The 17,034-nt window shown below is 39.2% G+C and overlaps 1 protein-coding gene across 4 annotated transcripts in view; it reads right to left on the reverse strand.

Moving 5' to 3' along the window:
• Positions 1–11,250, reverse strand: part of LOC111650402 (lactadherin-like) — a 24,871-nt gene extending 13,621 nt beyond the window's left edge. Inside the window, exons 1-4 of one of the 4 annotated variants that reach the window (XM_087172335.1) lie at positions 11,058–11,250; positions 1,683–1,805; positions 1,227–1,358; positions 180–212 (exon numbers count right to left, since the gene is read on the reverse strand). In XM_087172335.1, the coding sequence (XP_087028461.1) occupies positions 180–212; positions 1,227–1,358; positions 1,683–1,805; positions 11,058–11,127 (358 nt within the window). In that variant the 5' untranslated portion in view covers positions 11,128–11,250. The remainder of the gene's footprint in view (positions 1–179; positions 213–1,226; positions 1,359–1,682; positions 1,806–11,057) is intronic. The other 3 variants (XM_023400297.2, XM_023400298.2, XM_023400299.2) reach the window with 3 other exon arrangements.
• Positions 11,251–17,034: the final 5,784 nt, after the last annotated feature.

Genomic DNA, 17,034 nt, shown 5'->3' on the forward strand with positions numbered 1-17,034 from the left:
GGGGGGGGGGGGTTGTTGAATTCCTCTGCCTTAACATGCAGCCAAAGGAACAGAGAGCACCTGGATCCAAGAAAGAAAAGAGACCATAGCACAAAAACAAACATACATATGCGCACACATGAGCGCGCGCACACCACACACACACACACACACTCCTCAAGTCCCACTTTTACTGTTACCTTTTTTTGAACTTAAATCTGCCCCTTGGACACCTAGGATAAAAAGGCATACATGATCAAACGCAAAATCCACTTAGGCTTTTTCCTACAAGTCCCACTTGTTTCCTGCTAAATTAGTTCTTTGTGCACACTTGGCCACTGTTATTCTGCCGCCTGCTCGTGTAAACAGTAGCCATCTGTCTCTGTCTGCACGGCTGGAGGCAGTTGGAGGAGCGCAGCACATGTTCCCACCGTTGCTTCCCTCTCTCACACTGACCCTGACTGAACCAAACCTGGTCTGAGTGACGTGTGAATGAAGCTCCCATAAGGACGACAGCTGTCTGTCTGTCTGGTGGCCAGTAGTCACAGCAGCTGTCTCCATGTTATTGTGTCAGGGTAGACAGATAAACTGGTACTTCATTAGTCTTGCCCATTAATTGTATGGGAATGCAAATCTACAGTTGGTAAAAGAAGGACACCGGCATATGAGTAACACTGTCACTTAATTTGATGTGCTGCTATAGCTGAAAGTAGTAAAACTGTACCATAGCATTAGATACAAAAACATGGAGTTGATGAAGAATTAATAACTTTCAAAACACTGCACAAACAATCTTATTTACACTTTTTTAAAAATCAAATAGCCCCAAGAGATGTTTTGTTGGTATAAGATGGCACCTAAGATATACCTGCTGACATTTTTTAAGGCTGTTATGAGATACTTTCAACTCTCATTCATAGTCAACCTTTCCATGTGTTTTTTACACTTACAGTTTTTACAGTGGTGGCTCAAGATCTTGAAAAGCCAGCCAAAATTTGAATACACAGAAAACTTCTAATCTGGCCAGAACAAAAATACTTACTAATAAAAATACAGAATAACTTTCTATGGATGATGATATAAATATCCAGATATGACACAATGGAAATGATTTTGAACTGCATCAGAACCAGAATATTATCCCTAATCTCAGATTTATAACACAGCTCTACAGTAAACACAGATGGATACTGAGTAGCTAATGATATAATCCTAATAAAACTATCGAAGAGTTAGTAGAGACTCACTGTTCTGGCAGTGGACGCCGTCAAAGCCCGGCTGGCACTTGCATAAGTACTCGCTGAAGACGTCGCCTCGGCGGGAGTGGCCCGTCACCTCACAGATGGCATCATTCTTGCATGGGTTGGGGTTGCAGGGTCCTTTTGGAGAAGAAAGACACACAAGAGGAAGGAGGTGAGAGACAAGTTAAACAGAGACTGAGCAGTACTGTGTATTGTAACCTGTAATAAATATTTATTTTTCAGGAATTTGTTAAGGGTGATGGACAGGGTTGATCCACAGTAAATTTTAGTTTTACTAACCTGCTCTCATTTAAAATGAGTTACTATTTAACTTTAGAGCTGCACAAGATTACACTAAGCACCAGTAAGTGATTCATTTGTATAAATCGTCATTGTCTAATCAGCAAACGGTAAAAAGGACTCAGATCTGAGACTCATGTTGACGTCAGAGGCAGAGCTTACCAGTCTCAGTCTCATTGCAGGTTTCTCCAGAGAAGCCATCAGGGCAGATGCAGATGAACGGAGCTCCTGCTCCAGTCACACAGGTTCCACCATTACTGCACACATTCACCTCACAGTAATCACCTGCAGACAGAGGAGAGAATGACAGGATGAGTAATACTGTACAATTTTAAATCAACTACAAACTTTTACAAGCAGCTGAAATATGTCAGCAGACAGGATAAAAGAAACTAATGGTCTACGTCAGTTTGTAGAGCCTGATGAATACATAAAGTAACTAATTTACATACAATAAAAACTACTTTTACTTTCTTATATAACAACACTGTCCCAAACATGAAGGACTTTGGATGTTTGACAATGGTAAGATATTGTTTAGGTTTTAAGAGTCAGAAAACAGCTGTGGGTGTTAAAATAAAACTGAACAAAAGAAAAAGAAGGATCCAGTAGAACAACCTTTTATGACAAGAATTCAGACCAGTCAAAAACATGTTGATATGCTTAACATTTTTCTTACTCTGACAAATCAGCTTCGGTCTCTGGCTCTTATATGGGATTATTTCAAGAACTCCTGAGACAGTGTCAACTGAGTTTTCAATCCAGTTTACTGGATTGAGTTTGTTTTTTGACTGAGTTTTAATCTGATTTCATTGAAATGTGTAGTGTGGCAAATAAAAAATAGCAGTAAAGACAAATAGTGTAAAAGTGTAAAGGAAGAGCATACAATAAAACTGGACATAAATCCTGTTTGATCCAACTGTGGTTTGTCATCTTCATTTCATATTCAGAAATGTCTGACAGCTCAGCACTTCCTGTCAACGAACATCTGATATTCCCTGACCCATATTTCAGGATAGGAAGAGGACAATCAGATATTGCAGCGGTTGTGACTTTTAAGTGGTTTTAGCAGAGTCCCACAGTAGTCTTTTAGTATTTAAACCAGTTATCTAAAAGTTTTCAATAAGAAAGAGTGGGCATGTTTTAAGAGAGTATCAGCTAAAATCATGTTTTCTTCCATTACTATATTTGCCATTGCATTCCCTTGTTGTGCTGCCAAATAAAGAGTAAACAGCCTGCTGCAGGTTGGATGTGAGGGTTTGAACAGCTGAGTAAGCCATCACTACACTGCAAACACAACACAAACACTGGATGCTTCCACCAGCTTCACTGCCGCCTGGCCTGAACCTGACAATCTGGCAGCTCTCTGAGCACCAGGGAAATCATGTCAGCAAGCAATGGGTGGAGAAAAAAAAGAATCAAGAGGCGTGTGGCGGTTTTCCTTTTCAATTTGGAAACTATGGCAACATCTCTAACAAAATAATAAATATCTCAAATTGAAAACTAAGTATGATCATTGCAATTAGGTTCCATAGATGCTAACAAAGACTAAATGCTTTAAATATGTTTTAAACAATACACAATTACCACATGAAATTATATGTTTTCTGCACATAGATATATAGCACTGTGGAAATTTACTTTTAAATTATACCCTATATACTCATTTTGTCACCTAAAATATGGAGGAAGTAAATAATTGGGAGCCTTTTCACACCCTAGAAGACAGGGATGGCATTTTCAAGTTAACACTTATCATTTGGATAATTGAGGTTGGACCCTAAGTGTGAAATTGGTGGTTTAAGAGCCACAGTGTCTGCCATACAGGCTAAAAATGAGCTCTAACCCCATTTTTTCACTGTTTCAGGGAGGTACCTCTTCCCACCTCAAACAAAGCAGACTCATGGGAGTAGATAAATGCTATTTTTTTTAGACTTCGACAGTAAAGAAAAGTGCAGTTTTAGTCCTGCTGATGGTATTACTCCCAGAGGCCACAAGGCCACAGCTGAAAATGGCATTTCAGAGAGACTTATAGCTTCCTGTGCATCACTGTGTAACCTCACATCATAGACACGTACTCACTCATATCTTTTCTGTTGTTATCTTCTCTTGTTCTTCAAAACAATCAAGGAATAGAGCATTCTGAGCAGTTTATTCAGTGTGAACTCTGCTCATCTGTGTTACGTTGCGGAAAAACTAATTAACTGGTCTTCAGAGAGATGAAAAATGTAAAAAATTATATTAAAAATAAATATATTACAATTTGTAGACTGCACTTCTATTTTTAACCACTAATGTACACAAATCTGGACCCCATTAATTATCCACTGTGGGAGGAGGGAGAAAGAGAAAGAAATAGATCCTCTTTGCCAACATCCTGTTTGGATTGTTTATCTACTGAACTGCACTTCCCATGGATGTCCAGTGTTATCAGTGCTGTATCCAGTGTCACAGCCCTCAAATGCTTTAACATCTCATGGGCCTGTTAGGCAATAGGCCTGGCTGGCACCGCCAACACATCCTTATCCAAATGTTGCTGCCTGTTTACCTTAAGGGAAGGAACACAACCTCCTTCCCTCCACTAGCAGACCGCCGCTTTCAGGAAACCCTCTTAGTACAGAGAAATAACAACGTTGAACAAATGACCTTCTGTGAAATCATCTGATTGATGAACTTACAACATTTAAGATACAAATAAAAAGAAGAAAAGGAGAAACTCCCCACTTCATTTAACTGTCTCTGCACACACTGCTTGTGGTCTGCCCTGACTGAAGGGAAATTTAGTTGGCAGACTGCCTGGGTTTACTAAGGAAATGAAATTATTAGTCAAGGTGGTCAGAGAAGAGACAGTGGTCAAACCACGAGCGCCTCCATGAAAATTCCCTGACTGATGCCACTGTCAGTAAAAACCACATAAAATTACACAGTAATGAAGAAAACAGTCCTTATTTTTCCCTTATTCACACTTCCACAGTACATTTAAAATATGATGGATCTGAATAGGTTTTGCACTGCACAAGGATCACGAGACACACACAAAAACTGACTTTGAATTCAACCAGTTAAAGAAGATCTGCAGTTATTCTGTGGTTTCTTCCCCCACATTAACTGTAAGCTCCACTGCTGTTTCAGAGGAAACAAGACACTTCTTCTTCTTCTTTATTATCAACATGAATAGCACACAGGCAAATAGTGTTCCAGGTAAGAGTTCATATTTCAAGGGAAATCTGTGGTTGTTGTTTCAGTTTTGTTTTATTCAGAAATCATGGAAAACAGGCAGACATGATATATGTATAATATATCGCATTTCCTAACAAACCCCTAGTGATATCCAGCCTAGAGATATGATATCTATAATATAAAACAATTCTAGTGAATGACATTTCCTTTGTGGTGTTTACAACATTAAAAAAAATGTCATTTTCATTGGAACTACTTTGTACTCAAGACATAGTCCCTATGAAAACTGTTGACAGAAACAGAAAGATTGCTGTTGAATTTTTCAAATGCCACTTTTACATGCTGTGAGAACCACAAACAAAAACCCATTCATCTCCATTGTGTTTTGGAGGCACCAGAAATCTAAGGGATGTATATCTAATAACCTGGACAACAAAAACTAACTTCGTTATCCAGAAATACATCAAGTGTGGATGTAAAACTTGAAGTGCTGTTTGTCCAGAGGTGTCACTGCCTTCTATATTAACCCTGTTTATGCTGCATTTGCCTGAAAAAAGTTGTTGCTGAAGTGGTGATTCCTAAACCCATTAATTAGTAACAAGCCTTGGTATGTTGCCTTGATATTGTAGCACGCTGATATCCTCTCTCATAAATCACAATAACTACTAAAGCCATAAGTCATCTGAGGATAGTCACAATTAGAGCTATACTGCAGCATTTAATGATGTAGTATAAAAATACATTTGCCCAAATTACACCAGTGCCTGAACTACCCAACAAAGTGCCCCACTTTGACTCAACCACAGTGACAGATTGGAAGGTATGTGGAGTTATGTTTGGCCAAACAAGCCATTTCCACAGGGCATTGTGCTTTTCTCGCTCCTTATGAGTCATGGTCTGTGCCTTTCCCATGATGCCTCAGCCCAAGAATGAGGTTCAAATACCAGACCGAAAAACACAGAGCAGTTAATGCCAGCAACACATAATGATTCTGTCCCCAGTGAGACCCACCAACATGAGGGTGTATGTGATTTTGCAAAAAGCTTGAGCTTCAGATATGAGGACACAACTGGGGCTGGCAATCATATCAGTTCAGTTAGTAATATCTTAATGCAAACATATTAAAAATATTGAATATCCTATATCACTGAATTTAGGTATTTTTGTATGTCATTATCTCATAGCATGGTCAGATGACAGCAGCTACTTGATGTGCACACATCTCTACCAATTAAGAAAGCCTGTACTGACAAGTGTGTACAGGGGCTTGGTTTGGCATAAGTGACCGCGACAAGTGTTGTGTTTACTTCTTGGAAACAAATGAGCGGCAGTACAACACACGGTGCACATGTTCCCCTTAGTAGCTTCACAGAAAAATTACAAGTTAACCTGCGGGTGCTGGAAGGATCTGAGTGAACACGCTCGCCCTCTGACCATATTAGATCCCAGGTAAACGGTTAAAGAGGAAATATTTTACAAAACCTGCTCTAGAAAGTAATTTAAGGGCTCTGCACCATTGTTATGAGGACAGGAGAGCCATTTGAGGACACAAGTGGCGGAAGTGGACTCTCTGAGGACACTCACTGCAGCCCATATTAGAGAAACAGTTACTGGTTATGGAGATAAAGAAGCACTTTTGAGAAAAATCCCGTTGACATAAGTGAGCAGTTTCAATCAGTTTGATGTGAAACAAAATCATTTCTGAGGGCTGCTGTGTTTTAGATAGGATTCACTGACAAAGCATGGGAAATACACACAGTGCATGGCCATGGGCAAAAATCCCTTTAATCTGAATTCCTCTTATCAAAGATGACATGGAGATCAGTGGCACACTAAGACAGTTTAAGAGGGATTTGAAGAAATTATGAACTATGAGGCAGGTTTGTTTGAAATGATCTTATAAAGTCAAAGCTGTAATGAGCCCATACATCCACTCCATACTTGCTGATTGTCTAGGGCAGAGGTCCCCAAACTTTTTCCTGTGAGGGCCACATAATTTTTCCCTTCTCTGATGGGGGGCCGGGTTCAGTTTGTAACAGAAAAAGTGTGACGATCGCAGGGGTGCCTAAACGTAAAAATTTATTGTTTTCTAGAAAGCCACACATAACCAAATAACCCTTTCCGGGTTCTTCACAGAAAAAAAAGTCAGGAAATAAATAATAACACTATTAATGAAATAAATAATAATAGTTCAGGGGGCCGGGCCAAATGTGGGGGCGGGCCGTATCCGGCCCGCGGGCCTTAGTTTGGGAACCACTGGTCTAGGGGCTGAATAAGTGTGTGTGTGTGTGTGTGTGTGTGTGTGTGTGTGTGTGTGTGTGTGTGTGTGTGTGTGTGTGTGTGTGTGGTTATGTCAGTGCTCTGCGTCCTGAGGCCTGAAAACAGCAAACACGCACAGCTCTCTGCTCTGTCACGCACACACTGGAGCATATAGGCTGGCAGGCGAGGGTGGTAACTGCATTAGACACACGCGCTCACGCACGCACACACGCGCGCGCACACACACACACACACCTTTTTAAAACTGTTAAGGATGTGCTGAAGCATAATAAAAAGGCTTGAGACCTGTAGAGTGTTCATCAAGTCTGATGACCTGCTACTGCCAGACTGCACTACTGGAGATGTGAGGAGAAGGGAGCCTGAACACATGTAACAGGAAGTGGGTTTATCAAGGTCGGGCCTACTCAAGTCCTTAAATAACCCAAACCTTTCCAGTATGAAAATCAGCAGGACTCCAGCTGCAGGTGAGCTTTCTGTAATCTGCAAGTGCTACTCCAGAGCAGCACAGCCATCTGCTCCAAAAAAAACCAAACAAAAAAAAACCAAACATCAATTGCCAGCGGCTAAAAATACACTCAAGCGTCACGTACCTTCAACACAACAAGCTTTTCTCTGAAGAACTGTAACTGCAATAGAGCCTGTTATAATATCACAACAACAGAATGCAGTTGTGCCTACATGTCAACAATGTCACCAAGTTGTCTTTGTTTATATGAACACAAAGATCTTGTGTAAACAGTTCTTGTTCTTGGATTCAAGTAGTGATGATTTTGTCCTTGGCTCAATGTTTAAGCTCCCATGACAGCATGTAAAATATTCAACGTGGCAGATTGGAAAGTGGGGCGAGAGACACTAATAAAGTGGCCCAAATTAGAAGATACTCCATATTGCAATGAAACATTGATTAAGGAAGCTATTCAAAATTCAGATGGAAGAAAAGAGTATGTCCTGTCCTGAGGGATTTGCTGGGAGAAGTAATAATAAAGTCATCACTGCTGAGGAAGACAGATGCCTGAAGGGAGGACCGAGGCAGACTGAGAGCTTGATTTGACAATGAAACACACACACATTCAATTTTCTCTCACACACATTCACAAAGTTTCTGACACAAGAACTCTGGGTGATTATAAAAACATTCAAGGCTGCAACAGTGTTTTCATTATTGATTTTCATTTCATTATATATTAATCTACCTTAATCTTTCTTGGTTCATTGACATTCAACGACGTTTTTGCTTGAAGTCGACTTATCAATTAACCAACTGATCATTTCAGCTCTAACCCACTATTTAGTTTGGGTGTTAAAGCCTGATACTGATTCTGATATGTTTTAAGTACATTATCTGATAGCAAATTATATTGTGCCAATATGCAATATCTATTCTAATTTGATCTCAGATTTTAGTGTATTCACTGTTTCCCTGAATCTTGCTCTTTTCAGGGTTAATATAAAACTCTGTACAGAAACCCACAATAATGAATTTTGTAAGGCAGAGCGAACCAAAGCACCTGTTCAGTAATAAGGGAAAACTCATTAGTCCAAAGAAATATTGCAAGTATAAAAAGGGCAAGAAGAATTTACCAAAAAGTATAATTCATCCATCAAAACACCCTCAATTAACCGCCAATTAAAACATGCAAAACAGTCACACTGCATCATTTGACATTGCAGTGTAACTGTGGAGGATGCACATCAATCACATTAGCAGGAAATTAAATTCCTGCTTAAGTAAGTCCAATATCTGCCTGATATATTGGCAATTAAACCCTATCTTACTCCCACAAGTAAATTTGCACTGATTCTAACTGCAAAGTGTTCCTATGCACCTGCCTACATCCACAAATTATACACATACACACACACTCCTGCCATGCCATTGGCCCAGCATCTGGCTATATTTAGCCCTGGTTCACTCAGCTGCCCTAAGTGGTCTTGTGAGTTAAGACAGCCTTAGCCCTGACACAGAACACCACTTTCTACTTCTCTCCTCTCCGCAGCTAACGGATAGTACAAGTAAACTACAACCTGCTGAACTGAGCCGAATCAGAAAACACAGGGGAAAAAAATCCTCCCCTCAGCTTTAATTCTGCCCTGTAAACATATTGCATGACACAGCAGCAACAAGTCCCCCCCCCCCCCCAAGAAAAAAAAAAATCCCTGACCGTGTTGAAAGGTCTCAGTGAGCTCTGTTGTGGGTGGAAGTTCACTGGCATGCCTGTGTTGGCGGGTGCATCCGGAAAACTGACTTAACGTTGTGGTCAGGGCAACCACACCTATTCTCCATGGCTGTCCCGTCCCAGAGCCTCGAGGGATAAACATCCTGGGATGTATGCTTGTCCACAGACTGCAAATGTTTTCAGTTTCAATTCAAACACAAAGATATTAAAAGAAGTGTATCAAACATTTATGTAAGTGGTGCACCAGGGAAGATGCAGCATTCTGTTTTTCACACAAGTTTACATGAGGATGTTACCAGACAAGGAATTTAAGTTGAGCAGAATAGTTTTTAAGCAGTTGTCATCAATTTTGGCTGCCAAACAATTCAAACATTTTCTGATTAATCAATTAGTTTATTGCCTAAATATTGACTTGCAACTATTTTGATCAAATAATAGTTTGTCATGTCTCTTACCTGGAACAGAAAATACTAAACATTGCTTTCTTTAAGCTTCTCAGTTGTGATGATTTTTTGCTTTTCTTTGTCTTATGATAATTAACTGAATGTCTTTATTTTTGTTTTTGTTTTTTGGGACAGTTGGTCAGACCAAACAAGTTATTTGAAGACATCAAGAATATGTATTTGGCTTTGGGAAATTTAACAGACATTTATTAACTATTTCCTGGCATTCTATACACCAAATGATTAATTATGTAATCTGCAGGTTAATCAATAATGAAAATAGTCTGTAGTTGCAGCCCTTGTCACATGCATGCATCTGCAGCCTTTAATGTATTTGTCAACATAGTGGATCTATACAAGCACAGAAAGCAGCATTGAGCAGATGTAATGCTGAATTCAGATTCAATAAAGTGATTCATAAGCAAAGGGGACTTTAATCACATGTTTAATTTTATACTATTTACCATGTGCTTTAATGAGACTAAAAATTCAATGCATTGATCTCTGAGGCAGGGAGGAAATGTCAAAGGTTGACTGTTTGTCAAATGGAAAGAGTCAAAAGTCCAAATGTTTCATCTGATGTGAAATACACATCTGTCTTTCACATAGCAGCGACTGAAGTTATGAATTCTCCTCTTTGTTAATGTGCAAGGAGTGGAACAGGGACATTTTCACATTTGGAAAATACATCATCATACCAAGGAAAACATTTGTGTGACATGTGATGCCTTCCCCTAGGTCTGAGAGCAGAAATGAAGGCAGGGAAATCAGGCCATTTTACCCTTTGTGCATAGACCTAAATGTGTTCAATGCATGGAGATGCAAACAAAGCCAATCGCCAATGGCATGAGGTTAACACTGGAGAAGTATAATAACCACCCTGTATGTGTCCTGCTTTTTAAAAGGGTCACTCTGCACAAAATTGCCTTGAGGTAACCATATCTTGACATAACAAGAGGCCAAGAAACTCGCCAATTCAAAAACACGCACATATCCTCACCTAAAAATATTATTTTTTCTCATATCCTAAATTATGTGATGTCTCTTGACATAACATTAGTCTCATCTTATAGTTTCAGAGCCAAGCAATGGCCCAGCCCCAGTCCAATTCCTACACGTCCTGTCCACTCATTCAAGGATCGCTTGAACTTGTGCACCTACAAACCTACCCACTGCTCGGTTACTCTGGCGATAATTTAACTGTACCACTGACGTACCAGGCTGAGATTAAATCATCACAAACCAAACACTCTTCTAGAATAAAAACAACACAGGAAACTGCAGCGAATAAACAACGACATTTCAAGTGAATTAATTTTTAAAAAAGAATGAGAGAGCGAGATGAAGACACGGAGAGGGAGACACTTTACAGCAAAAACAGCAACTGAAACACCAACGGTCCGGGGACGTTAACGGCGGCGGTTTAAACTGTAAACAAACACAAAGAGGCAACTTACCGTTCACCGCAAACACCAGACAAGCTGTGAAAAGTTGCAGCCAGAGGAAAAAACGCGTGTGCTCCTTCATAGCTGCTGTTTCTGTCGGTGGTTCAGTAGCTGTACTTGGTTGAGTTAAAAGGACGACCTCACGGTTGGGAGACAGCGGCGCTCTGGACTCTGTTGCTACCGAGGTCCTGGCTTGTTGTGCGGCTCTAAACTCCCAGGCAGCAGGCGTAGAGCATGAGCACGTGCAACTCTGCTCTCAGCCAATCGCATCCGGGCTTTTAATTGTAGCCCCGCCCCCTCCTTCCCGCTGTTGAAGGAAAAACAACACCAAGGGCAATATATTACCATGGAAACAAAAGGAGCTATTATAGTAAATGTGTTGCATTAAATTAAATGTCTTCATTAGGACCCTTTAATGTAAAACTCCTGAGAGGTAAATAATTGCCTCTCAATTTTGGCAATTGCAGTCACATATAACTGTGACCTAATTTTGTGTTTCCATGGATGAATTATGGCATAATGGGCCCCTTTTGTGTAAAAGGCCCGCCACCCTTCCTGCATCAGAACCCCCAGACTGGAGAAGACACAAAACAACCATAAATCACACAGTCATGTCAGCTGTGGTGAGTTTGTGTCTTTTAATTTAGCATCTCTTTTTGGTCATTTTATTATAGATCATTTTGCATTGCTTTGTGGTTGTTTTGCATCATCTTGCATCTCTCTGTGGTCATTTGTGTCTCTTTGTGGTTTTTTTTGTGTCTCCTTTTGTTTTTTTCAGGTCTGTTATGTTTTGTTTTGTTTTTTTTGGGTGGGGGGGTGGCACATCTCGGACTAGTTTGGTCTCCTTATGGCCTTTTTGCATCTCTTTGTACTTGTCTCATTTCAGTAGTTTTGTGTTTTTTTTCCAGTCCATTTTCCAGGGGAAGATCAGAGGCCCCCTGACCCCCTGGGTGACAGGCAAAACAAAACAGAACGCAGCATGTTGACACAATTCTGTCAACACAACTTGCTAGCAGTGTTTCAAAGTGTTGTAAAGGAGCTATTTGTAAGTTTTGTTATTGTTATATAATCAACATTAGCATTAATAGCTGTTTACTTACCAGTCTTACAAAGAACTTCAGCCATTGTTGTATTTAAAATACAAAAGGTTATAACATGCTATTTGAGCATCATTACTTCTTCAGGGCAGCTTGGATGTTACAGTGACTCAGTATTGGAAAGTGATGAGACCATCCAGCCGGATGAAGGCCAGCTGGTTAGCATGTTAACTTTAGTAGAAGAAATGGTTGCTTTCCACTGCTGGAGACAGCTGTTGGTGAGTAAAGAAAGTTTTATGCTGAACTCGCAACATTTCTTCTAGACTGGTAAATAAACAGCGTTTAATGCTAATGCTGGCTATGTAGCAATAGCAAAACTTACATATAGCTTAATAGCAGTGTGTAACATATTTAGTGAATATATATGATAAAATGATAATAATAATAATAATAATAATAATATAGATTATGTTCCGATTAAATGTAAAATCAATCACGTTGGGCCCTACATTATAATCTTGTGGCCCTGTCTTTTAGAGGGGCCCTTGTCAAAATTTTGTTTTGAGACTCTTTTTTCGTTTACATTGAGCTCACATGGAGCATATTGCTAAATTAAGTTGCATTAGATCAATTTGCCTCAAAATAACTGACAATTTCAACAAACAGAAAACCAAGAGCCAGATATGGCTGATTCGTTTTATGATCTCTGTTTGCACTGTACACTGTGAGTGGGGATGTAGAGGGGTTCAACAAAAAAATCTGGTCATGGTTATAAACATGGCAAGAGTAAGAGTTAAATTACACACATTATATACACTAATATATACATTAAATAATCACTTTTGTTACATTCAAAATGCTGTACACTACACCATTTGAAAAATGCTCCCAAGGTATGTGAATTTATGAACACCAAATACACCCTCTAATTTTTTCTAGACTTTTTCTTTGCAGCAGCCAATTGAATTTGTATGTGTTTACTCTGTTTCATTTAATCAAACAAGTTTCATCAATGCATCTTCAATCCATAATGTCATTTCTTGACTGAGCCTGTATGGTGGATGTTGTTGGCTTATTCTTAAATAGTTCTGGGAAAATTCCCATGATGGCACCATGCATGAAATCATCCTCTGAAATGCAGATTAAGACCCAGTGTTTTATTGAGGAAAGCTGAAAGGTTTGTCTGTGGGCGTTTCTGCAGCCGACATTCAGCGGTGGGTCAGAGTTGATTTTTGTGCTGTCAGAAGGAGTGGGTGTGAAGTGAAGAATTGTTTTTAATGGGTGTGACTCTGAGCAATGTCCAAGAGTGTCAGACTCTTTCAGCTTCTGCATCTTTCACCTCATTCCTCTTGCATGGATGGATATGATTTTGTTACAATTTTGCTCCAAATTTAGGGCACAAACACAGGCTAAATATAATTTGAATCACATGACTGTCAACCTTAGAGGATGATAGCTGCATTATGGGCTGGGAAGTATCTTTTTGGCCCTTCTTTCCCTGTGGTTTAAGATGTGGCACATTCTACAATAGCAGTATTCTCAGAAGAAGTCTATCCACTTTGATTGGCAGGGTAAAATTTACCCTTCTGTAGCCTAGTAACAGCTGATTTAAATGCAGCTTAAAATGATGTCATGCCTGGCGATTAGCTCAAATACAGAAGAGAAAGGCTGCTGTGCTTTGATGGTCCGCTCTAATCGCATCTCCATGCTTGGTTTATCATTCTCTTCTCATGCACTTTTAAATCAAATACAGTTGAAAATGAGGAGATTGTTCAGTCTTGAACGTGTTCTGTTTCAAACCTATAGCTCTTCTTCTCAAAGAAAAAAAAATCCTTCCCCCAGATGACCCTTTAACATCAAAGCTAAATTTCAGGCTACATGGAGCGAGTTCCCCTTATATTCCTACTCATTAGTTTGATGAGCAGTATGGGTCAAACACAGGGTGAATATGTACTGTACTGTGGGAACTGAGGGACTAACTGACTTCACCTCCTGCATGTTAAGATGAGGAACATACAAATGAATAAGAAGTGAAAGAGCATCTTTCTCTGTAGGGTGTAAAATATACCTGGAAAACCCTGTTCTTCCTCTCCTTCTTTCTATCCTAAGGTTAGTTGAAGTATTTTCTATCAAACCAATAATATACTGGGAAATTTAAAGCAGCAGTATCATAACAGTACTAGCGTCATCTGTTCATGCACAAATGTAATTGAGAGGTGGTTAAAATTAGAATGAATTGAATGTATTACCAACAATATAAAACAGGCAATTGAACCAGGGCCAAAACCTTCAGGGGGCATGAGGGCCCCAGGTTCACTGTGTGACACACAATGGAGTAATTTAATAAATACACCACTAATATGAACTGAAATGATGAGGACCATACAGTGAATAACTTAACTTAACTTAACTTAAACTAACTTAATTAACTAAAATGGCCCCCATTATATATAGGGGCCCATGTTATAACCTAGTTTAAAGGCCTTTAATAATGCAATTTATAATGTGCTTAAATGGAACAGATTCCTAAATGAAATTGCCAAATAACCAAATATTTATACTGATACTAGCTAATAATTACTAGATAATACATGCAAAAATCATGGAAAGGGAGTGGGAGAAACAACAGAGACAGTAGGGGTCCACAGCTTGTTTTCACCCTGGGGCCCCACAGCACATTAATCTGGACCTGTCTCTCCCCTCATTTCCTGTCATGTCTCTATTGTCAGCTATCCAATAAAAACATAAAATTAAAAGAAAAGAGCTGCATTATAGGCATTGTGCAGTATTTTACTTTATTCTTTGTCAATCAGTTAATATCAACTATATGACAAGCAAATTTTTGAAAATCTTGATGTGGACACTAGGAAGATGAAGGGACCAGAGAGCTCTTTCTATCCTGTAGTGAAAGGGTCACTGTTTATATGCCTATAAACCCAAATGCTCCCATGATGTTGAAGAATGTGTCAGAGAGACAGTTAATCCCCTCTTGGTTTCTTTCTTTTTTTTTGCTTCAGAAAGCGTTTCATGAAAATTCCCAAACTCAACGAGCAGGAAAAAAAAACTGCGGCATACAGTGATAAATCTATAAGTACAGATCAGGCAGTCATGTGTGCTGTGGGCTGGTTGACGTGAAACGGCGGTCAAATGTGGTGAGACTCCACAATGGCAGCCTTCTCTGATGTTCCTCCTTCTATCAAACAAAGCTTCTTCTCGTGACTGACTTTCTCTGAGTCTGAGCCATAAGACGAGGTTAATTATCACAAAATGATGGTTAGATGGAACTTCAATGAGACAGAAGCTTGTTTGATCCTAATCCTCAATATAGAGTGTAACATAATCCTGTAAATTTAAACCTTGTGAACATGTGGTGCGCTTAAATGGGATGATATTTGTCATGCAAGTCATGAATTACTTGTGTGTATTGGTGAATTTTCACTTCCCACACTAAAACAAGATGAATCGACTCAGCCCTCTTTCACTTCTGTCTCCCATCTGGAAACGAAAGTGAGGCGTTACACTTATGAGCAATATCAGTGATATGGAAGTGAAAATGACTGAGGACGGGGTTGGACACTGTGGTTTTATTTCTTTGGAAGGAAAACAATCATAGTTTAGCTGAAACCCTCCTTTGACATTCATAGCTCATACAGCCATTGCTCAGATATAATCCCTGGACTGATTCGATGCCAAAAAACCTAATTAAATCAAATAATGAATCAAATGTTTGTCAGTAAACAATCTTCATTAAACATCATCTTGTAATTGTAGGTAGATAGATAGATAGATAGATAGATAGATAGATAGATAGATAGATAGATAGATAGATAGATAGATAGATACTTTATTTATCCTCTAGGGGCAATTCATGAAATGAAATTCATTAATTGTGATCGGTTTGCATGTTACCAGTCTGTAAAAAATATTGACTCTTAAATACAGTGCGACATATGTCATAAACAAATTATAATGGGCCTATAATCAAATATACAATGATAATAAAACTGAATTCACAAAATATACATTTCAAGTGTGGTTCAGTCAACATGAATGTAAATTTAGTACCTGTTTAGTTCCTGTTAGTGGACGGCGCCCTCCAGTGGTTAAAATATTCAATGAACAAGGGTTTTACTGATCACTGGAAAATAATGTGACATAAATTACTGCTCTAATTTCTGTTTATAAGAATGAAACCAGCTTCAAACATAAATTGTCAGGAATCTGTTGCTGTTCTATTTTTTATTTACAGTCTCGTCATGGTGTTTTTTCATCCGTTTGTGTCATTTTGCATCTCTCTTTGGTTATTTTGCATCTTTTTGTGGTTGTCTTGGGTGTCTTTGTGGTCATTTTGTGTCTTTTTATGGTCGTGTTGTGTCTCTGTAGTTGCTTTGTGACTCTTTTTGGTAGTTTTGGGTCAATTTTTGTGGTCGTTTTCTGTTTCTATCTGAGACATTTTCCCGGTGAAACCCAGGAGCCCTCACACTCCCTGGGCCTGACCCTGCTCACAAATCCACCCATGTTTACTACCCACCTCTGTATCTGATATAATGTGTTTGACATGTTGTGTGTACAGTACCATGTATTGACTTTCTTTCTCTCTGTTTTCTCCTCTGAAGGTTAAGCTAATGTAAGTAGTATGGGCTGGGCACCTTTAGGTGCACTTGGCACTTGGATAAAAATATTCTTTCATGTAGAGAAAATAGGCTATTTGTGTAAGAACTGAGTGTCTGGTAGCTTATTATAGGTTTGTGTGGTTAATCAGCTATAAAGTTCAAGTGGTGGTTTGTAGTTGAGGAGATTCTACCAATATTCTCTGGTTATAAGTCTACATACCAGATTTTTGGGTGTTGTTATTAAATATATGCCTACAGCGGTCTTCACTAGGCACGGAGATGTACAGAAACTACAGCTGGTTCTGTTAGTTAGGCTTCTGCTGTCTCTAATGTTATAAC

The sequence above is a fragment of the Seriola lalandi genome, unplaced genomic scaffold (genome assembly GCF_002814215.2).
Source record: "Seriola lalandi dorsalis isolate HSWRI2012SDOR001 ecotype SW California unplaced genomic scaffold, Sedor1 jcf7180002052274, whole genome shotgun sequence".
Classification (NCBI taxonomy): Eukaryota; Metazoa; Chordata; class Actinopteri; order Carangiformes; family Carangidae; genus Seriola; species Seriola lalandi.